The sequence below is a fragment of the Gymnoscopelus microlampas genome (assembly GCF_963454915.1).
Source record: "Gymnoscopelus microlampas genome assembly, chromosome: 7".
NCBI lineage: Eukaryota > Metazoa > Chordata > Actinopteri > Myctophiformes > Myctophidae > Gymnoscopelus > Gymnoscopelus microlampas.
In genome coordinates this window covers 5,938,007-5,962,006 of record NC_139944.1, presented here as the reverse complement: position 1 = coordinate 5,962,006, position 24,000 = coordinate 5,938,007, and the positions used below count along the sequence as shown (strand labels likewise).

Genomic DNA, 24,000 nt, shown 5'->3' with positions numbered 1-24,000 from the left:
ACATATCGCTTTTTTAGTTCCTTGTGTGATCAGTTATGCAATGAATTATTAATCAGATGTTTTTGTGCATAACCTAGCATAACAGTACTTTGCTATTGTTCATTGTAAAGCCCAGTAGAAGTCATGCTGTATTGGTGCAACAGTGTGTGAAGGTAGCGGCGCCTTTGATACATTTTGTCATCGATATGTGTTTATAATGTGTTTATAGCCATGTGAAGCTTGACCAATCACTTTGTTGACGCACCCGACCAATCAGAACGTTGACGCACGCGGACAAAGTCAGGTATAGAGCGGCTAGCGCCGCTAAAAAAGTGCCATAGATCGCATCGTATCGATGTCGTGAACCCAATATCGTATCGTATCATGAAATGAGTGTATCGGCACACCCCTAGTCATAACGCGACGCGATGAGACGCGTTGAGCTTGTAGATCGGCCATTTAAAAAAAAAACTAGAGGTTTGGGCCACTATACGCCCTCACACTTAAGTCCCACTGCCGATCCGACCAATATGTCTGAGTCATAGTTTTAGGGGCTTGGTCAGAGGGACACTCTTATGTCCCCCATATATGGCAATGTCGGTTTCTGGCTGTCTACCTCTGTCCCTTTTATGCCCATATATGGAGATCCCTGATGTCATCAGTGTATGCCCATATATGGGCATACCCCCTTTTGTGCCCATGTATGGAGCTGACTGATTTGTTTGCGGCTGATGCCATGACGACTCATTGCTGTGTCAGAGGTCCGCCCGCCCGTCCTTCCATTAGCCAATTTTAATGTAGGACAATTAGCCATGTGCTGTTTATAGGGTTAAAGGGATAGTTCACCCCCAAAATGATTAGTCACCCCATGGAGACTTGAATTCATGGATATTTTTTTGTTTTTGTTGCATTCCTAAGCCAATATTTTGATGACCAGCGGACCGGTAGCCTGCGGTTCCTGTAGGAGACACAAAGGAGACCCTTTGTGTCTCCTACCGGAACCGTTGCCTGTCATCAAATTATTGGCTTAGGAATGCAACAACAACAACAAAATATCCATGAATTCAAGTCTCCATGGGGTGACTAACCCATAAGAAAAAAAAAAATTTGGGGGTGAACTATCCCTTTTAAAGTGTATAAACTGATTTAGATGCTATATTAACTAACTTTGCTGGGGGGGATCCCCCTAAACCACTTTGAGAACCAGGGTCACCCCCTTCCTCGGCTCTTTGACGGGCCTGGCCGTGTGTAAGCGTTAGCTAGACGACGCTAAGCGGCTCCGGCCTGCAAGCATACACCCCCCTCCCCCCCGCCCCCTGCCCCCCCCTGACTCCTCCCCGCGCTGAGCTCAGCTTTGCCCTTCAACGGGGATAAAGGAGGGCCCATAAATGTGATGGAGAGGGCGGTCAGCCTTCTGCCTGATGAGAATGGCCAGACATTAGTGTGTGTCTGCTCTCCGTCTGTCTCGCAGCAACAAAAATATGAGGCGCCCCCCCCTCCCTCCCTCCCTCTCTCCCTCCCCCCTGCAAAGCTTCACCCGACAAATGAAATGTCTACAGTCCTGCAACAACAGGCTGGTGCTGGGCACAGTTTTTTTTGGGCGGGGAGGGGAGGGGGGCAGAAGTTGTTGTACGGCTGGAGAAGCGCGTTCCCCCTTGAGGCGTCGAGCTGTCAACCCCCTCTAGCAGTGTCAGACGTGTCCGGGCGAGGAACAGGGCCCCGTTCTCATCTATTATTAGGTTCAACTGGTGATGCAATAGTTGTGCCCACTTGTGACGGCAAGGGCTCTGCGATTTGACTTGAAAATCAATAGCATTATTTCAAACGTTTGACTATGATTAAGTGAAAATAGCAGATCGGCTTTTTTCGATATGTTTTGGAACACCGCCATTGTACGACCTCGTTGTAATACAGGGTTTAGTGCTTAATCAAGCTAATCGATTTAGTCGAATCAAAAAAAAAATCTATTATAATGTTTTTGTGTCGATTCCTTGATGGAAAAAATAACCCTTCTTTCTCGATTATTTGATTATATCGTAAGTCTGACTTGGTTCTAAATATTGTTTTGATAGTTTTGATATCGTCTCTGTCAGGTGGACACCTCATATGTCAAAAACGTTTCAGGATTAAAATAAAAGAATGGCAAAAGTAGCAGATCTACAAGCTCGAAACGCGGCGCGAAGCGACGCGTTTCGAGCTTGTAGATCTGCTACTTTTGCCATTTGTTTTGTGTGGATCTGCTACTTTTGCTGCTTTTGTGTGATCAAGTAGGGCGTCAATGTACGATGAAATAACTGCCCAGCTCTATCCTAACAGTGTTGTTTCTTTCACCCCCCCCCCCCCCCCCCCCCCTCTCCACCCCCATCCAGTCAAGGCGGAGGGCGACGTGCCTCCGTCGCCGGCCTCGTCCCACCACAGCAGCACCCAGGCGCCCAGCCTGACGGAGGAGATGGGGGGCAAGCGCACCCCGCAGGGCAGCCAGAACTCCCTCAACACCGTCAGCTCCGGCAGCGGCTCCACCTCCGGCATCGGCAGCGGCGGGGGAGGAGGCGGCAGCAACGCCGTGGCCGCCAATACCACCACCACCACCGCGGCGGCGCCGCCCCCCGTAAACTCGCAGCCCCCGAACAACTCGGGCGCCGCCGGCAGTGCCCCGTCTTCGGCGGCGCCCGCCCCCCTCTCCGCCTCCACCACCGCCATGCAGCCCTACGACGTGGAGATCCGGCGCGGCGAGAACGAGGGCTTCGGCTTCGTCATCGTCTCGTCCGTGTCGCGGCCCGAGGCCGGCACCACCTTCGGTAAGGAGATCCACCACCACCGCGTTTTGTCCTCCAATAAGTATCGTCGCTGGCGGGGGTTGGAAACCTTGATCAAATTGTCGTTATTATTTAGTCACACAAGCTCTTGTTGATAGCTTCCATTGGTACGGCTGTCACGATTATGACATTTTACTCGGCGATTAATTGTCGCTCAAATAATTGGGATCAGCGATTTAAGTGCGTTGTCGTTAACTGAATGACTGCCAGAATTATTTCAGATTTTTTGCTGTTTTCTGCCAGAGATTTTTCATTGAAATTAAAAAAGTACTCAGGAGCCGAGATACAGAATTTTTAAGTTTTGAGTTAACAAGGAAGTGGATGGGAGTCTAAATCTTCGAAAAATCATATCTCCTTGGTCTTTGGGTCAAATTGAAAAAAAAAAAAAATAATCCATTTTTTTTCAATTTTTTTAATTTTTCAATAGAACGCATTTATGCGATCTTGGCGGCCAAGTGCGCTATTTAATAGATCGCATTTATGCGTGATTGGCAGGCATTGAGTTAAAAATTATAAATGACATTTATCTTTGGCTTTTAGGTTTCGTAAACAAAAGGTGCACAGGGCAGTTAGGACAAATAACTTACATAAGTAAGTTTAACTTTGATAACTTTAATAATGTTATACTTAAAAAAGGAACATGAATAGTGGAAATAGCCGCTCTACAAGGTTATTGTCTCCGCCAGGAGACATTGTTTTCACTTTCCACATGTCAAGCTAACATTGGTCAAGCCTCACGTGACACGTGACAATACGGTGAAATAGTGTGATCTGATTGGCTAGTGACGTATAGCGGCATATAGATACATGTGTCACTTTGAAAGAGTCTTAGCCTCTTTCAAAGTGAGGTAAGACAGGAATAATCACGAAATGGCTGAGAAATGGCGGATACTGTAACAATTGGATAGGACACTTACACAGACAGGACAGATAGGACACTTACATAGACAGGACGGATAGGACACTTATACAGACAGGACGGATAGGACACTTATACAGACAGGACGGATAGGACACTTATACAGACAGGACGGATAGGACACTTATACAGACAGGACGGATAGGACACTTATACAGACAGGACGGATAGGACACTTATACAGACAGGACGGATAGGACACTTATACAGACGGATAGGACACTTGTGTCATGTTACTATGACACAGTAACATGTTCTATTTTTTGTAAGAATTAGAACATAAGAAGTAGAACATTCCCAACATTCCCAAGTCTGCTGGCGGAGACTTGTGCTCCGAGGAACACTTTTTCTAGTTTCCACTGTTTTTGAAAATGTTTGAAAATATGAAAAATCTTCAACGTAAAAATGCTTATGACGATTATGCAAAAACATAATTGCGATTATCTCAAATAATTGCGATGAGGTGAGATTATGAGATTATGTAATAATTGTGGCAGGCCTATCCATTGGTTCAATATTTATAAAACCCACAGACCCACCCGCGTTAACTCTTTTTTTTCTTTTCAAAAATAGCAGATCTACAAGCTCACACCGCGTCTGAACTGTATTATGACAAAGTATAGGGCATTGATTTACGGGGGAAAAAAAGGAATGAGATACATGGTTTCTTCCCGACAGCGGCGTTATATTATATAAGTATGCTTTGTCTTGTCCTTCCGCCATATCATCGTTGTCGGGTAGAAACCTCATTTGTCCAAAATTGTTACTTTTCGGGATTCAAATAAAAAAATATCAAAAGTAGCAGATCTGCAAGCTCGAAACGCGTCGCTTCGCGCCGCGTTTCCAGCTTGTAGATCAGCTACTTTTGATGCTTTTTTGTGACGCTGTAGTATGATCAAGCAGGGCGTTGATTTACCAAAAAAACACAAGAAGTTAGAATATGGAGATAAGAGGTTTCTGCCCGACAACAACGGTATTGACACGTACGGGTAAAGTGTTTGTTCTGAAACATAACAAATTGGCGGGGGCGGGGGGGGGGGACACAACAGAACACGTCTGGCGAAACAGACGCTCACGCCTCCACTAAACGCTCAATCACTCTGTGTTTTGTTTTTTCTCCGATTATCGCTGAAATCTTATCTTTTATCTTCCCGTCTCCTCTTAAAGGCTTTCTCTCGCAGCGTGCAAACTCTCTCTCTCTCTCTCTCAACGAAATAGCCAGACAACCGGGCAAAGGACGCTAGGCTATTTACAGTCCCCAACAGATCAATACCAGCGCTCTTCAAAAGAAGCATACGCTTTAATCTCTGGGCTTTCTTTTTCCCCAAAAAAACGACCACTGTCAGAAAGAGAAGACACAAGAAGAGCTTCTTTCTTCTTCGCACGCAGCGTGCGGCCTCTGCGTGCACAGTCACTCAGAGCTTTCATAATTCATCATCGAGTTATAAGTTGGCGTTACATAAGACGTTAGTTTTATTCAAGCTTGCACTTAAGTGGCTTTTTCTGCTCGGTGCAGGTTGTTCCCTGCTAGAGCTTAATGATGACTTAATGAGCCCCGAGTGCAGCGAATGGGATTAAATCAAGAGAAATGATGAGAGAATGGTGTTTAAGGAACTATTGATCCCGAAGTCTGATTAAGTGAACTTCTTATCTCAAAACGGAGGCTGTTGGCTAGGTTAACCCATTAAGACCTGGAACGCATATGTCATTTTTCGATTTCTTTGGGCTATTCAAAAATAGCAGATATACAAGTTCATAGCGCGGCACCGAGTGCCGCGCTATGAACTTGTATATCTGCTATTTTTGAAAAGAAATCGTGAAAATGTGTGCAAATCTTTTAATATATATATATACATTTTTAACTCAAATCTTTGCTTCTGGGGGTCCCTGGAACAAAACATTTTGAGATGGGGGTCCGCAGCCAAATAGATATCATTTCGGCGGTCGTTGACATGAAAAAGGTTTGAAAATCCACTGATATTATAGCAACATGAGTTTTTTCAAAAAACGGTTAGGATTTAGAAGACATTTGTAGAATCCCCCAGAAGCAAAGATTTGAGTTAAAATGTTTGCTTTAAAAAATATGTGTTCAAAGATTTGCAAACATTTTCGAGCAGATCTACAAGCTCATAGCGCGGCACTCGGTGCCGCGCTATGAGCTTGTATATCTGCTATTTTTGAATAGCCCAAATTAATCTAAAAAACACGGATGCTTCCCCCGGTCTAAATGGGTTAATATTATGTCAAGTCTTTGGGGGATTTAAAAAAAAATAAGCTTCCAGGAGTATGGGGGTCGAATGTAATTTTCTCCCACCGATTTATCCGTCCTCGCGGATAAGCCGGTTCCTCGCCACTTTCGCTTTCCCGCCGGCTACCTGGGGTCTTTGCTAAGCCGTGTGATCTTTTGGCTCTGCGCGGCGGCCACCGCAGCCTTTCTGCACACAACTGTACTGTCCCTTTATATAGCTGTCCCACTGTCCTCTGTTCTCTCTGGGTGTCGGGGTGGGGGGACTGAAGGGGCTGTTCAAAAAAGGCACAGGCAAGGCGCTTTAAGATCCAGAGGAAGTCCATCGGCCACACGACGGGCACCGAGAGAATGAAAGCTCGAAGTATGAGCTTGGAAGTAACATGTACAGGAGCTATACTGTATGACTGTATAATCTCTCTGTAATGACGGTATAGGGCTTAGAGATGACAGGGCCACACATCTATAGCACCGCCACTAGTCAAGAGAAATGTATTCCCGACGAACAGGAAACCCACGGCACCTTTAGTTTGTCCCCATTGAAAAGACATCTCTCTTTTCTCTCTCTCTCTCTCTCTCTCTCTCTCTCTCTCTCTCTCTCTCTCTCTCTCTCTCTCTCTGCTATGCCTTCCATTCTGTAGTTCACTGCTCGACAGGCCCAGATTGGGTTTAAGAGACAGGAGGATGGGGGTTGTATAGTGGAATGGTGGAAGAGAGAAGCGTGACAGGGTGAATGCATAGAGACACAAAGGGAGATTGAGAGAGAAGCAAGTGATGCACCATTTCCCTCTAATGGCGGATGGCAGACTGCAGATAGATAGATAGATAGATAGATAGATAGATAGATAGATAGATACTGTAGATAGATAGATAGATAGATGGATGGCTAGATGGATAGACACATACCAGATCTTGTGATAAACCGTTTTCCAGAAAACGGTTCCAAGAATCTGTTGAAACCAGTGGTGGGAAAAGTACTCAAATGGTTTACTTAAGTAAAAGTAAATGGTTTACTTAAGTAAAAGTATCTATACTGCAATGTAGAAGTACTCTGTTACGAGTAAAAGTCCGGAATTCAAAATTGACTTGAGTAAAAATATACAAAAGTATTGGTATCAAAATGTACTTAAAGTACCAAAAGTAAAAGTACTAAAATGTTTGAAAATAGCAGATTTACAAGCTCACAGCGTGTTCAAATAGCCTAGGTATTTTCAAATAGCCTAGGTATAAAATAGGGCTAAAGTGGTTAATGTATGTTTTATAATGTAATCATTTATATCTACAAAGTAACTAGTAACTCAAGTTTTCAAATAATTGTAGTGGAGTAACAAGTACAATATTTTTCCCTTGAGATGTAGTGGAGTAGAAGTAATAGCACTCATAATTGGAAATACTCCAGTAAAGTAAAAGTACCTCAAAATTGTACTTAAGTACAGCACTTGAGTAAATGTACTTAGTTACTTTACACCACTGGTTGAAACCAGAATTCCCGGTTCCCTCGGCGCTTGATGGGGTTTCTCTGGTTTTCCGGACTCCCAACCCTATTCAATTCTTCCGCTGTTTCTACACCAACCCTGCCTTTTTTCTCAGCCACCGTCCTGGGCTAGCCTCTCTCTCTCTCTGTGACCGACCTTTGACTTTGGTGGCTGTTGATTTGACTTTGACGCTTAATCTTTCTTTCCTTTCTTTCATCATCTCCTCCTTTTCCCTCTTCCTTTCCCCTATATCCCTCGCTTCTCGACAACCCGCCGCACTAACTCGCGCACGAAAAAAACCTCATGCTTCATGATGATGATGATGATGACCATAGCTGGAAATGCGTGTGTGGCCATGCCCCACAAAATAGGCCGCATCATCGAGGGGAGCCCGGCGGACCGCTGCGGGAAGCTGAAGGTGGGGGACCGGATCCTGGCGGTCAACGGCTGCTCCATCACCAACAAGTCCCACTCGGACATCGTCAACCTCATCAAAGAGGCGGGCAACACCGTCACGCTGCGCATCATCCCCGGAGACGGTGAGTTTACCATGTTTTAGGACGGGGAACGCATCTGTGTGCAATTTTTTTTATTTCTTTGGGCTGTTCAAAAATAGCAGATCTATACAAGCTCATAGCGCGGCACCGAGTGCCGCGCTATGAGCTTGTATAGATCTGCTATTTTTTTTAAATCCTGAAAATGTGTGCACATCTTTGAATATGTTTTTTTTTTAAAAGCGAACATTTGTAACTCAAATCTTTGCTTCTGGAGGATTCTACAAATGTCTTCTAAATCAGTTTTCTTTTTTTAAACTGTTAAATGTTACTATAATCAGTGGTTCTCAAACTTTTTTCATGTCAAGGACCCCACAAAATGATATGTATTTGGTTACGGACCCCCATCGCAAACTATGTTGTTCCAGGGACCCCCGGAAGCAAAGATTTGAGTTAAAAATGTTTGCTTTAAAAATATACATTATTTTCAAAGATTTGCACACATTTTCATGTTTTTTCAAAAATAGCAGATCTACAAGCTCATAGCGCTATTGCACTATGAGTCATAGTGACATGCCTATATATGGCCATATCAGGGTTTGTTTATGGTTATGTCTGAGTCATAGTAATCTCTCAAGAACAGATTCTGCTCTCCGCTTGAATCTGTCGGGGGGGTTCGTCATATCGCGTACGCACTGGCCTACAAGTGGGCGTGCTTTCAGATCAGGAAGCAGGCCGCGCTTTACCCAATCAAATGTAGTGGACGGGATTTACGTGTGTGCCGATCCTTCCCCACTAGAAACAAACCTAAACTCATTTAACAATAGCGTCCTCGGAGCAGACAAAACCACAGAAAGATATTCACATTTTAACTTGCTCTTTCATCATAGAAACAAGTGGGCTTACTGTATAACCAAAACGATCCATGTTCTCTAGGAGAAGTGGTGTTAGTGTTCCGTGTAGAAATATCGTTAGTGGGAATGAAAACATAGTCGCACCACCGGAAGTGAAAGGCTGAAGGCAGACCAAAACCCCGGTTTCCTTGCGCACGTGTGCTCCATTTTGCTCCCCCCAGAGCTAAGTGAAAATGCAAAAAAAACAGCAGAGGGCGCTGTTTTTCCTTTTTTATTTGGCGATGGGTTCCCAGATTGGAGTCATAGTGACATGCCCATATATGGGCGTATCAGGGTTTGTTTAAGGTTATGTCTGAGTCATAGTGACATGCCCATATATGGGTGTATCAGGGTTTGTTTATGGTTATGTCTGAGTCATAGTGACATGCCCATATATGGGCGTATCAGGGTTTGTTTATGGCAGTATAAGCCCCCCTCCCCATCCATTTGGTCAACTTTTAAATGGCTTTGAAGGTTCTTGGCAGTAGGTGTGATAAATTCATTCACTAGATCTCATTTATTGAGGCTTTTCCGGAGCACAAAGCGTTCATCCAGGATCGATCAGGTTTACCTTTGAAAGCATTTGCGAGCATAGTTTATCATAATTTACCAAGGGAAGGATTTACCAAGGGAAGGGTGCTATTTGTCTTGTAAATAAACCGATGGTGAATATGACGATTATGATGCTTTTTTCTTCAGTACAATGCGTTGAAATGACGTGGGCTTGGATGCTGCACATGCCAGCTCGCCGCTGGTTGAGTGGTGGTTGTGTGGCCTAGTGGTTAGAGGGGCGGCCTTGATACCGGAAGGTCCCTAGTTCGATTCCCCAATTCATCACATCAATCATGAATCACCGCTGAATAGCCCTTGAGCAAGGCTTCCATGCAGGGTCCGGCTGGAAACAAGCTTCGTGCTTAGTCCGACACCCTGGGTAAACAACAAACTTTGCTTTGCTTTGCTTTGTGTATGCGGGATGCTAACAGCATACTGTTGCTGTCGGGCGGAAACCTCTTATCTCCATATTGTACCTTTTTTGAGTTTTTCCGTAAATTAACGCCCTACTTGATCTTACTACAGCGTCAAACGAAAGCGGCAAAAGCCGCAGATCGTGCCGCGTTTCTGCCGCTTTTGCTATTTTTGACTTTGAATCCTGAAAAGTAACAGTTTCTGGACATAATGAGGTTTCCACCCGACAAGAGACGATTTCCATCAAGTGCTTGTCATTGTGACAGAGCCTCCCCCACAGTGTCAACACTAGCGGCTCATGGAGGATATGAGGGAAACCAAGTTTTTTCCCCCCCCTTTTTGCAGTTGTGCCTCTGGCATCCCCTGGCCTTGTCAGACATGCACAACTAATTGAGATGCGTTCGCGTGCACATTTGTCTGTGTGTGTGTGTGTGTGCGCGCGCGTCTGTGTGTGTGTCTATCCGTGTGCACGGACGCGCACGTCTTACGGGAGAGTGATGTAACTTCATGTGATGTGAAAATGAGAGCGAGTCGATGGGGGGGGGGGGGGGGGGGGGCTTTTGATTGCGTGTGTGTTTATTTGTGTCTGATGTTGGGAGTCGGTGCGTGCGTTGCTGCGTTGCTGTGTTTCGTTCTGCGATGATGGTGGTGTTGTGGCTGAGAGCTCTTTTCTTGCACTGTATCTGACAGGCTGCCGCGGCAAGCTTCACAAATACTGTTTAACCCCTTAAGACCTGAGGCCGATTCTACAAAAATGTCTTCCGAATCCTAACTGTTTTTTGAAAAAAACGTATGTTTCTGATTTGAGTTACAAATGTTCGCTTTAAAAACATATATATTCAGATTCAATATTTGCGCACATTTTCACTATTCAAAAATAGCAGATCTACAAGCTTGTATATCTGCTCTTTTTGAATAGCCAAAGTGTAAAATAAGGCTTTTTAGCTGAAATCTAAAAATGACACAGATGCTTCTCCCGGTCTTAATGGGTTAATTAAGTGTGTGTGTGTGTGTGTGTGTGTGTGTGTGTGTGTGTGTGTCTGTGTGCGGTGGGCACACACACACACACACACACACACACACACACACACACACACACACACACACACACACACACACACCCACGCACACACAACAGCCAAGGCTGGTAGAAGGCAACAGTCCTTGTCAACCTGTGCGTTGTTAGAAATTGGAGCTATTTGTCCGACGCTTGTTCGTTTTTCCCCAATCACTTTGCACGGATGGAGGGGCTCTTTCTGCGAAGCGGCTGATGAGAGAACGGTACGGCAAAATTGTTCTGCCAAGAAGATAGAGAGGGGGGGGGGGGGGGGGGGGAAGATGCATATCGTTACCGTCGGGCAGAAACCTCGTATCTCCATATTTCACTTTTTTTTGGGGGGGGAGGGGGTAAATGAATTAATGACTACAGTGTCACTCAAAAGTGGCAAAGATAGTCAATCTACAGTATGCGACGTTTTGTGAGCTTGTAGGTCGTCCATTTTTGAGAAACATCTGAAGTGAAAGTGGTTTGTTTCATAGTCATTAAACCGAAGTATTAACAAGAGCGTGTGACTAAATGATAACTACATGGGATCCATTGGAATACAGGTTTATTTCCTGAAAAGTAACATTTTTCGACATACCAGGTTTCCTCTCGACAGCTGTGATTCGTTGATTATATTTTGTTCAATCTGAATGCACCGTGTAGTCCCTGTTTGTGCAGTTGTATCAGAGAAGGCAAACAAACGGATCAGATATGGACTCTGAAAGACCAAAGAGAGACCGGGCAGAGAATTGTGCAGTCCGGAACTGTTACTTTTCAGGATTCAAATTCAAAAGAATCAAAAGTAGCAGATCTACAAGCTCGAAACGCGGCGCGAAGCGACGCGTTTCGAGCTTGTAGATCTGCTACTTTTTGTGTGCCGATCACATAGGGCATTAATTTACGGAACAATCACAAAAAAGTGAAAAACATGGAGATGCCCATTGTATCTCTCTGTGTTTCCAGACACATCTCCTGTCCATGTTTAGATGCAAAAACATTGTCTTATCTCATTTGGAAACCCCCCCCCTCAAGGGAACCCAGAGGGTCCCCGAAGAACCTCACTTTGAGAACCACTGTCTTAACGTATAAAATAACTCCCATCTCCACTGTGAACCCAGCAGCGTTCCGTGCTCTGGCAGGCGTTTGCGTGGGATTTTCTTGTTTGTGAGCGAAGCTGAATAACGCTGCCTCCATCACGGAGTCGAGCTACCAGAGCTACTTTCCCAGGCTGTGCACACACACACGCACACGCACACACACACACACACACACACACACACGCACACGCACACGCGCACACACACAGGCATACGTATATACAGTATATCAACAGCTAATGCCTTTTACCGAAACCCCACGGCCTTGCATCGCAGAGTTCCATCACAGACCAAGGCGCTCACCTCGCCGACTCCTGTTGTAATGTACTCTCCTGATGGGAATGTAGGCGCCCGGAGTGAGGTAGTGTGTGACCGCCCCTCACCCCTCCTCCTTTTTTTTCTTTACACACTCTAGGGAACATCGTCTCTGTCGGGTTGGAAACCTCATAAGTCCCAAACTGTTCCTTTTCAGGGTTCAAATAAAAACATTGCCAAAAGTAGCAGTTGGTTTCCAGCTTTTGGGTCTGCTACTTTTAATGCTTTTGTGTGACGCTGTAGTGTGATCGCGTAGGGCGTTAATTTACGGAAAAAAAACACAAAAAGTTTTAAAAAATGGAGATAAGAGGTTTCTGCCCGACAGCGACGATATACAGTAGCACATTGAGCCAACCCCCCACCACCTCTTCCTCTGGCTCCTGAATTCTTTCATTTTCATTGCCGCCCTCTCTGCCGTCTCTCGGTTTGCTTTGCGTTCGCCGCGGAGCCGGCCGTGTCGGCGGCGAGGTAAAGAGAGAGAGATTGAGGCTCAGTGACTCTCCTGTGTGTCCTGTATGTTACAGCAGAGAGAAAGGAGGAGGAGGAGGAGGCAACGAGGAGAGGCTGAGGAGGAGAAGGGTGGGAGAATGGAAGAGAGAAAGGGAGGCGTATTGTACCTGGGGAAAGAACTGGACAGAAAACGGGGATGGGCAAATGAGAAGACATGGCAACGGAACAGAGAGAGTAGCTTATTATGGGCTAGAGTAGGTGAACAGATGGAGGGGAGAGGATTAAAGGAAAACATTAGCCTTGGACCAGGAAAGACTGTCAAGGATTTCTTTGACTGATTCTGACATTAAAGGGATAGTTCACCCCCCCAAAAAAACTTTTTTCTATCGATTAGTTACCCCATGGAGACTTGAATTCATGGATTTTTGTATTTTTTTCTGTCAATAATTTGATGACCAGCGGATCGGTAGGCAACAGTTTGTGTCTTCTACCGGAACCGCTGCCGGTCATCAAATTACTGGCTTAGGAATGCGAAAAAAAACGAAAAGAATATCCATGAATTCAAGTCTCCATGGGGTGACTAATCGATAGAAAAAAAGTCATTTTGAGGGTGAACTATTAACCTTTAAGTGTATATTTGTGGGTGTCTTCCCCAAATAGTGTTTGGAATTCTGTTGTTTGTTTAACCACCTTAAACCACATATGGTATGGAAAGCTCTCCCCACATTACGGATGCTTTGGGTTTGGGTTTAAGTAGTTGAGGCCCTGCTCGTACATCTCCACAAATGTACAAAATATTAAGTGCTTTACCTCAAAGCCACCTGACCATATGGGCCCCTTTGTGTTCTGTAATATTCTATATTGTTTGTGTTTTAATCCGGTCTGGGCCTGAATGGCATTCTATTTCTTTTGTTTCCATCGAGTGTAATACCGGCTTTTTTTTTGGGCGCCACCCAACTTCGATTTTGTATGTTTTATGAGAGAGGAACGGGCCTTAAAAACGGCACTCCAAACACTATTTGGGGAAACGTCACCAAGACTCTCATAAATACACAAATCGATAAAAGACAACTCTGACAGTCTTGAACCAAGGCTAGGTATAACATCTACTAGTAAGGTTGTGTGAAAGGAAAACGTGAGAATGTTGCACTTTTACAGCTGACGCTAGAAGAAACCCGGGCGTCTATTTTAAGGTGCACGTCATGCTGAGATCTAAGCCAAAACCATAACACACACACACACACACACACACACACACACACACACACACACACACACACACACACACACACACACACACACACACACACACACACACACACACACTCGCTGAACCCCCAGGTTCTCACCCCCACAGTCTGAAATTAAGGTCACCCCCGCCCCGATGCCGCCATCCCATTGGCTGAGGCAGCACCTCGTGGGCTGAGGACGATAGACAAATTAAGCCAACGGGCTCCAAGGGGAATAGCGGAGGCGGAGGAGATGAATAGATGAGAGGGGGAATTGACCAGCGTTAGCAACGGGAGCGCCGTGAGAGGAATAGCGAGTATAGTAGGAGGCCTGGGAGTAGAGGGGGGGGGGGGGGGGGGGGGCTGGTAATCAAATGAAGGGACCGGTTATGGCGGAGAGATTAAGAGGAGAGATAAGTGCGAATCATTAGATTGTTGGGGGGAGGTGAGGGGTTTCCTAAGGTGAGGCAACAGTAGTTTAATATCGCTTAGATTTTGATGGCTTGGTTTGCGGCGTGGCTCACTGTGTGAGTATGTTAACTGTAATGGAGTACCGAAGTTTATTTTTGGAACACGCAATCTAAGATTTGCTTATATGGGAATTCCAGTACAAGAAATAACTCTGCGTTGATGTCAGACTTCGGTGCTCTAGTCAATTCTATTGGTGTAACTTGGTGATTCCCAACTGTATGTCATAAAAAACAAGCATATGACACAGTCATATTATACCAGGTTGCTCTCTCCAGCGTCCCCACACGGACCCAAATGGACCCGTGGTCTTGTACCCTTTCGCTCGCGGACTAACAAAAACGGCCAAAATGGCAGTAAATAGTTTATGAACGGAGCTAAATCAGTTTGTGTGCCTCAGTAAGGGCTTGTGTGCGTTGTCTTGTTTTTTCTGGGTCGCTGTGTGTGTATGAAGAGTCAAGTCAATAGTTTGTTTGCTGGCGACGACCACACTGTTTTTTTCACGCAACAGCGCCACAGACCATAGAGATACATACAGTGGCCGAACACAGTATTGTGGGTCGTCTTTAATAACCATATTCTGAGAGGACATTGAGCCCTCATTGGCTAAAGGACCAGCCAATGAGGGAAAGTCACGCAAAAGTCAGGACTAGCGAGTGTAGATGTAGACCAGGTTTTGCAACCTGGTAAAAAATGTAATTGTGAAATGACTCTCGTCACAAAAAAAAAAAACAGAAATGTTTTACCAAAGAAATAAAAGTCCAGCTTGAAGAAAGCATCCTGTCTTCTCTGTGCGACTGACAGCCTTTTATCTCCTCCACCCTGACCAGAGTCATCTAATGCATCCCTGCTGACCAACGCAGAGAAGATCGCCACCATCACCACCACTCACACCACACCCCAGCAACAGGCTGCGCCGGAGCCCAGGTGAGGTGCACCATGGGAAATGGAGTGCTGATGATTTTTTACAGCATGTCGTTTAACCCATTCAGTCCGGGAACGCATCCGTGGCATTTTTAGATGTCTTTGGATGTTCAAAAATAGCAGATCTATAAGCTCATATAGATGAGTGCCGTTCTATGAGCTTGTAGATCTGTTATTTTCTTTTAATTATGCAAATCTTTGAATTTTGATTTTTTTTTTAAAGCGAACATTTGAAATCTTTGCTTCAGAAGGTCCCTGGAACAAAATATTTTACAAATGTTCTCTTTAAAAAAATCAGATCAGATCTACAAGCTCATGGCGTGGCACTTGGTCCCGGCTATGAGCTTTATCTTCTATTCTGTATGCTGTTTTTTTAGTATAGCCAAAGAAATCTAAACTGACACAGATGCGTTCCCGTCTCAAGGGGTTAATAGACACATGCTAGGTTCATTGTTTATCTGGTATCCTATATGTTCAGATAGATGTTCAGATAGCATATTGTTACTTAGGTTAGGTTCTTGGTTTACCTGGCATCCTAGTTTCTTGAGGCACTACACTGTCTCTTTGCATTCTTTTGTATGTGATGATGTACCTTGTGTACTGGAAGTCACTCTGGATAAGAGCAGATGCTCTTATCCAGGCTAAATGCTAAATGCTAAATGCTAAAAGGCTAAATGCCTAAATCGTAATTGTATAATTGTTATGAAACACAAGACTATCCTTTGCATGCTGATGCTGCTGTATTTACAGTACAAAAGGTTGGATTGGTCCGTAGTACTGTGCATATAATCGAGGTGTAATATTGCACTATCAAGTGAGCATAACATTTTGACCGCCGGCTCTCTGTTCTGTAACCCAGAAACAACACGAAACCCAAACAGGAATCGTTTCCCCCGCAAGGACCTCCGCCTCAGCCTCCAACGCAACAAGCACCAGGCCAGGTAAGGAAGGAGCAACCCATCCTTAAACAAAAAATTGCATCGTTTCTTTTCATCTCTCATACCACATTTCTTAGTAGCTTACAACTGTAATACCAATAATAATAGTCCATAATGAAAGTAGCTATTCTCCTTAATAATGAACTAATGATTAGTAAAGGGATGTCGTAGTCATAGCTGAGTGAGACTGAGACAACAGGCTGAAAAACAAAGCCGGTGACAACTGTGTAAGTGAGCCCCAAGCGCGCACGCGCGTCGGTACGACAGGTCGCGGACCTCATCAAGGTCACGCTTCGCGCAATGCGGCCCTCACCCCGACATGAGTTTGACACCCCTGATCTAAAGCCTAATTTATGCTCCGCCGTGCGATGGCTTTGCGTGCCGAGAATAGCAGACCTGCAAGATCACGACGCGTCGCGGACGCGACGCGTTGTGAGCTTGCAGGTTAACACGCACACACCCCGGTGTAATCAGCTCCCAGCCTTTACAATCTCTTCAGCCATTCAGGCGGGCCTCAGCAGCCCCCCACCTTACCCACCTATTTACCCTCTATATTCACGTGTCCATTCCCGTCCAAGGACGAGTTCACTGTGCTCCCTCGTTGAATTAATCTCCCCTATGCGGTGATGGCTCTTAGCGATAGCATTGATTCTCATGCAGACACAAAGATATGCGCGCAGCGAGGACAGGAGCCTCTGTGGCTGTCACAGTGTCCTTTTTGGTGCCAGGGGCATCTCTCTCTCTCTCTCTCTCTCTCTCTCTCTCTCTCTCTCTCTCTCTCTCTCTCTCTCTCCCTATGTGCCCTCTCTATGCCCATCCTGGCATCAATAATTCAGCATGTCTGAACATACACACACACACACACACACACACACACACACACACACACACACACACACATACACACACAAGCAATGTGTGTGTGTGTGTGTGTGTGTGTGTGTGTGTGTGTGTGTGTGTGTGTGTGTGTGTGTGTGCGCGTGTGCGTGCTACACATTTGGCCCACTCTGACATTCCTATAAAATAGGTGTGACTTTCACTTTCCTGAAGGTGGCAATTGTCCCCAGCTCTACCCATACGAGTGCACTTCAAAAGGACACACACACACACACACACACACACACACACACACACACACACACACACACACACACACACACACACACACACACACACACACACACACACACAGAAGAAGAAGTAAAACATTCAACTGCTGGATCATAAAAGTGACCTTGATCTAAATGTGTATCTCTCTGTGTCTGTGTTTGCATTTGTGTGCGTCTCTCTCTCTCTCTCTCTCTCTCTCTCTCTCTAACAGGACCCAGAGTTCTACTCGGTGGATCTGGAGCGAGACAACAAAGGCTTTGGCTTCAGCCTGCGGGGCGGCAGAGAGTACAACATGGACCTCTACGTGTTGAGGCTGGCGGAGGACGGAGCGGCCGTCCGCAACGGCAAGATGAGGGTACATACATACACACACATAACATAAAACACCCACAAGCACCCCGCTGCTCTCACATAACGTATACCTGCTCCATGCCCACTGACGATAGATTAGAGGCAAGACCTGTATTGAAATGCAGTCGCCCGAAGGCAGCACAGCAGTTAAGATAAGTAGTGTAGGTGTGTAGGCATCAAAAGTAGCAGATCTACGCGCGCCGCGTTTCGAGCTTGTAGATCTGCTACTTTTGATGCTATGCGCAAGGCACAGTAAACATGTCAGATAGTTGTCCGTACTGTACTGAAGTACAGAGTGGGATAGACTCTGTATGGACCTGATCCATGCAACTGAAATACAAGAGAGGAATAGACCAGTTGTTCTCAAACTGGAGCCCAAGGACCATTGGAATGCACTATACTAGGCTATACTAGGCTTGTTGACATTGGCATAAAACTGACCTTTTTGGGGGATTTTTGGTGGATTAAGTAAGTTCCGAATTGATCATGTTCCATCTACAAATCAAGCAAATTGAGACTATATAGCCCTAATTCACACGTTCAACACTTTTATAAACTTTATATCGCTGTGTCCTTCTACAGTGTGTCCTGTTGGGAGCCAACTTTGGTGCAAGTTTGTGTGCAGATCGATAAAAGCAATGTTTATCAGTAGTGTAACTCATGGTTGTCCAATATAACGCAGGTGACAGAAAAAAAGCAAAAATGAATGGAGCGAGATCAATAATAAAGACTTATGCGCCGCGCTACTCCCTATCTATTCAGATAACTCTCATAAATTCATAATATTGATCAGACACTTCTTCTGCCCAAAACAGAAAAACGATGTTTTCTCCGTTATTTCTCCCCCTCACAAAATGAGGAAAAATGGTCCGGCGATGTTGCCCTCCGTGATGATGCAGTGGTGCTCCTTAGAAATTATGCACGGAAAAACAATATTCGTTTGTGTAATTACTGTGGCATAACATACTCTAACTCGCCCCAATTACTGAACGCTATGCTTCATCGAATGTTGCCTGCTAATTAAGCCACCTAAATCAGTGCTGTGACACATACCACTCTCACAGAGCGAACCACTGGAGGAGGAGGGAAAAAAGCAAGTTAATGGTTTCCTCTATAATTGTGTACACGGGCATGTAAATCTGACATTCGTACATGCCTCGTGGACGGAACCGTGATATTTAACCTTTGCTATTTGGAATGAAAAAAACATGAGCCAATCACCATTCAACCACTTAAAGCCCTCTGTTCTTAGTAAAACGGGCCTGAGTTGCAACGGTACTTGGATTGCTTTTTTCCAGGGGGTCCGGGACCCCTAGGGGGTCCTCAAGAGTTACCACAGGGGGGGGGGGGGGGGTTGCTTAATTAAATGTACAATAATAATGATTTAGTTTCCCCATTATGTGTTGGTGTACTGTATTTGAGATGAGACCGCAACCGTGTTTGAGTGTGAGTAAATGTTCATTTAGACATGCTGCATCCATCAGAGCTGTTTATGAATGTCTGTCTCTGTGTGTGACTTGTTAGCCGAGATATTAATAGTGTGATGTTCTGTGAGGCACAGAGAGTGTCAGTGCTGAGAGACCCACTTTCTGCCAAAGAGGAATTCCCTTGGCGCCGGCAAAGCTGACAGATAACTTCAGGCGTGGAGAAGGGAAAGGAATTGAAAAGCCAACAGTTACTCTCCCTTCTCCCTCCCTCATTCTCTTTCTCTCTCTACTTCTCTCTCTCTGTCTATCTCGTCACGGTCGCTGCTTTTCGACACAGTTTTCGAAAACCGTTACATAAAAAAACCCAAAGAAAACGTCTGCATGTGAGGTTTGCCGTTTAGAGGTTCTGATTTGTAACTTTTTTTAATCTTGTTCTCTCCTTTTCCTCCCTGTCTCCCTTCCTTTCGCCTTTCCCATCTTCCCCTCACTCCGTCAACACGTCCCTTTGGACCTGCGCCACTCCCTTTTCCTTCGCAAAAAAACACCTTTTTCCTCTGTCACACCCACTCCTCCTCCTCCTCCTCCTCTCCCTCCCAGGTCGGCGATGAGATCTTGGAGATCAACGGCGAGACCACCAAAGGCATGAAGCACGCGCGCGCCATCGAGCTCATCAAGAGCGGCGGGCGGCGCGCCCGCCTGGTGCTCAAGAGGGGCGACGGCTCGGTGCCGGAATATGGTGGGTCAATCTACGAAAACATTCCCTTCTCCCCCGTCTTCACGCCCTGAGCCACGGCCATGGTTCACCCACAGGACGGCGGTGGTGGTGGTGGTGATGGTGGTAGTAGGGGGGGGGGGGGGGGTTGGGGGTGAGGACTTAAATACCCTCCCGGGACCCTCCACCCGGACGGACCCCTGAGGTCCCTGGCCCCCCTTCCTTTTTTTTTTCCTTGGAGGAGGTCACATTTTGGGCTGTCACTGCCCAGGAGAGGGGAGGGGGGTGTGGATTTACTCCCACGTGGTCCTGTAACCTCTTTTCTTCTGTCACCTGCTCTCAATTTCCATGTCACCCCCCCCCCCCCCCACACCCCCTCTGTCACTTTTCATCTCATGGCCCCGTGGGGACACTGAGCAAGTCACTCTGTTTGGGACTTTTATGGGAAGGTGGTGGGTCTGATTTCATTGTCACACACACACACACACATACAAAGAGAAACTGTTTTTACTGGGGGGTCGAATGACCGGTGCAGGATAGACGTTTCTTTGCGGATCAGATTATAATATCGATGCGCTGAGGTCCCTCGTCGATTTGCTAATTTAGGCCTTGGGGGAGAAGTAACGGCAACCTGATCCATATGGGCCTCCCGTCATGACGAAGTGGTAGAACATGCTCTGATGAAATAAAAGCATCTCACAGCTTTGGGTTTAGGACGTAACGAAACATATTTATGATATTTATTGAAGGTGAATGTAAGCTACTGAAACTCTTAAGGGTCTTACAGTGAAGTGGGAACTGTATTTTGGACACAAGCAAGCTGATGCTTTTATTTTGTTTTTTGTTTATTTTTTTATTTTTTTGCTGTGTTAATGAGGAAGTCTCACTTTATTACTGTGCTCGACATTATTCACTAAATCTGTGGATTTATTTGCACCCCACTGTTAATGTCATTGGAAAGCTGTGACGATAGGAAAGTCCCCGCCCATTCCCGTTAGGAAATAAATTAATCCCATCGCTTATTATAAAGATGTTTTTCTTTTTTTGTACAGCGATGAAAAGAATAGAGGCATTTTTACAAGTATTTTTGTTCTGTGTACAGAAGCCGTGAATCGAGTCCACATATTATTGGAGAAAAAAAAAAGTCTATTGCTGCATGACCTTGTCAAAAGTGTAAATTGAGGAAATGTTTTCTTTGTTTTCATTTTCGTTTGTCTATTTTCCATAATATTTATGGAATGTTTCTTGTTTTTTATTGATCGGTTTTGATTGAAAGTCACAAGTCATCATTGATGCATTTTGTGTGTGTGTGTGTGTGCGTGTGCGTGTGCGTGTGTGTGTGCGTGTGTGTGTGTGTGTGTGTGTGTGTGTGTGTGTGTGTGTGTGTGTGTGCGTGTGCGTGCGTGTGCGTGTGCGTATGCGTGCGTGTGTTTTGCGTGGGGAAATATTTGCCTGTCTGATAAAGTTCATTCATGTAATTTCTGTTTGCGCTACGAATGTGCCGTCTTAACCCTTACACCAATGAACATCTTGTGAGCTTGTATATTTTTTTTCGATTTTTCGTTTGGTTTGTTTTTGTACTTTTAGTTGACACACCCTTTGACAGTCTCACCATTGTTCCTTTTTTCTTTTTCTGTCAGCAATGTGTTTAAAACTGCTTCATACTGTTATGCTGTGGTGGGTGTGTGTGAGAGAATCACTGTCTCTTCTGGGTTTGGGTATCTGCTGCTTTTGTGTCCCTATGGTGTGGGTATGTGAATGGAAAAGTGTGCGTGCGTGCGTGCGTGTGTACGTGTGCTTGTGTGTGTCTGCAGCCTTAGTTCCGGGACGCTATCTGTAAACTGTTGATTCTTACTGAGTGGTTGGGGCAATTTTCCTGGACTGTCTCCTTTTACTCTGAATAATTCAACGATCAAATAAAACACCGTTTTCCATTGAATCACACAGGCAATAATTCTCTTCTTCTTCTTCTTCTTCTTCTATCACCTGGTTGGTTTCATGTAAACCTTGTTTACCTGTTTTCTTTGTGTGTGTGTGTTTTTTTTATCTTCTCTTCCTGTCTTGCGCGCTGGGGCTCGATCTTGTTCCTCCTTCAGGGATTGTTGCTCCACTTCTCACTGCATGTATGAGAAATGACAAGATGGGGGAGACTTCTCTCCTCCAAAATCAGACCACGGTTTGTAACTGTCCTCCCCTCCCGGCTCCCGCCCATCTATCTGTCTCTCTCCATCTCTCTCTCTATCTCTCTCTCTCTCTCTCTCTCTCTGTCTGGTGTGTCCTCGACTGACCCATGTCCATGCACTACTCCATGCATACAAATCCATTTTTCCACGGAATGCAATCGCCAGCGTCCTCCGCCAGCCGCCTCCTCCTCCGTCATCGCCGCTGTTGTCGTGCCGACCAATCAGAATGGATTGATGTGTATCATATCGTTGCTGTCGGGCAGAAACCTCTTATCTTCATATTTCAACTTTGTGCGTTTTTTTTTTTTCGTGAATTCAAAATAATCCTACAGCGTCTCACAAAAATAGCAGATCCGATATGATTTTTGAATTTGAATCCTGAAAAGTTACAGTTTTGGACATACGAGGTTTCCACCCTGACAGAGACGATTACAGTACCGTATCTCTCCACCGATCACATTCAACGTCCCGGGCGCTGTCTGTTTGAGTCAGATTAAGCCGAATTTCTACTTCGTCGCATGGCGATTTTTTTTTGTGCTGAGAAACGTGATTTGTGTTTTTGAATTGAAAAATATTTTGTTGTATAAAGGGCTAATTTATTTATTCAGCAAACATAACTCATTTAGCCTTAAGTGTAATTAGCCAAAACTGTAATTAGCCCTTTATGTATCTAACTTGCTTGATGGAGACAACTAGACCCTTTCTGCTGTAGCCAGTTGGAGTTCTGTAGTTTTCAGTAGGAAGATGTACTGACAAGCAGAACATTTCTGCTTTGGGAAGCACTGTGCCTGCGCACAAAACGATACGGTGAGATTAATAGGACAGAAATCCCTGCGGTTCGTATCAAAAGAAGGTAATCATGACATTTATTCGTAATTCCTAACACAGAGAACAGACAACGGTATTATTTGGACCCCTACCGCAATGCATGACTAAAGCCAAGCTTATTATTATCAACTATTGTTGAGTTTTGGACCGCTCACTCATTTTTCAAGCATTTGCTTTTAAACATTCCTAACAAAATATCCACGGTATCATTGTCGGCGCATGAAAAGAGCATGGCCAGTGAAATATGATCAAGCAACATCATCAACAATGCAGCATGTTAGCGCTGTACAACGCCTGGTTTATGCTTAGTTGTGCGCTGTGTAAGTATAAATCAGGCTTCAACCACTTTGGAACCCTAGTGACAATGTGTCACAGACACGTTGTAGATCTTGGTGGAGATGGGGAAAAAAGAGTGGACCAAGTACAGAGCCAACTCGGGTCATGTTTACCAAGTATAGAGGGTTTTTAAGTGGTTGTAACCTGTAGCAGGTACACCGTACCTGTATGGGAGAGATTCTGCGGTAGGTATCAAGTGTGATCAAGCTTTGGCTGCTCCGCAAGTTCACCACTGCCCTGTTTTTTCTTTTCTTTTCTTTTTTGTGCGCATACATAAGCTGTACTAACATCTTACCATTGGCTGTGCTATCTAACAGTTAGCCGTCTTTGCTGGCGATAACATCCGAATGGCTTCCTAACAGAGCGACAGACGCAGCACAGGTATAGGCTCTGTGCACAGCAGCCATATTGGAAGGAAATTGGGCCTCTTCCTTACTTCCTTTACAGGTCTTACCAGTTATATTAATGAAGGCTTTGTTCCATTTAGGGTAGCATAGTGGTTCTCAAACGTTTTAATTTCAAGGACCCCCTACAAAATATTTTGAGATGGGGGTCGGCGGACCATATCATTTTGGGTGGTCCTTGACACGAAGAAGTTTGAGAACCACTGATATTAAAGAGGGTTACAAAGGTTTGCTTATAAAAATATATATATATTAAAAGATTTGCACACATTCTCACGATTTTTCAAAAAATAGCAGTTATTTCTTTAATAGCCAAAGAAATCTAAAAATGACAGATTCTTTCCCGGTCTAAATGGGTTAATTAGTATAATTGGTAACACCTGTGAAGGAAGTAAG

At 45.0% G+C, this 24,000-nt stretch overlaps 1 protein-coding gene across 1 annotated transcript in view; it reads left to right on the top strand.

Annotated features, from left to right (window-relative positions):
• Positions 1-23,339, top strand: part of magi1b (membrane associated guanylate kinase, WW and PDZ domain containing 1b) — a 254,807-nt gene extending 231,468 nt beyond the window's left edge. Inside the window, exons 19-24 of the mRNA XM_084063211.1 lie at positions 2,349-2,777; positions 7,806-7,973; positions 15,222-15,318; positions 16,175-16,256; positions 17,575-17,718; positions 19,739-23,339. Coding sequence (XP_083919337.1) covers positions 2,349-2,777; positions 7,806-7,973; positions 15,222-15,318; positions 16,175-16,256; positions 17,575-17,718; positions 19,739-19,927 — 1,109 coding nt within the window. The 3' untranslated portion in view covers positions 19,928-23,339. The remainder of the gene's footprint in view (positions 1-2,348; positions 2,778-7,805; positions 7,974-15,221; positions 15,319-16,174; positions 16,257-17,574; positions 17,719-19,738) is intronic.
• Positions 23,340-24,000: the final 661 nt, after the last annotated feature.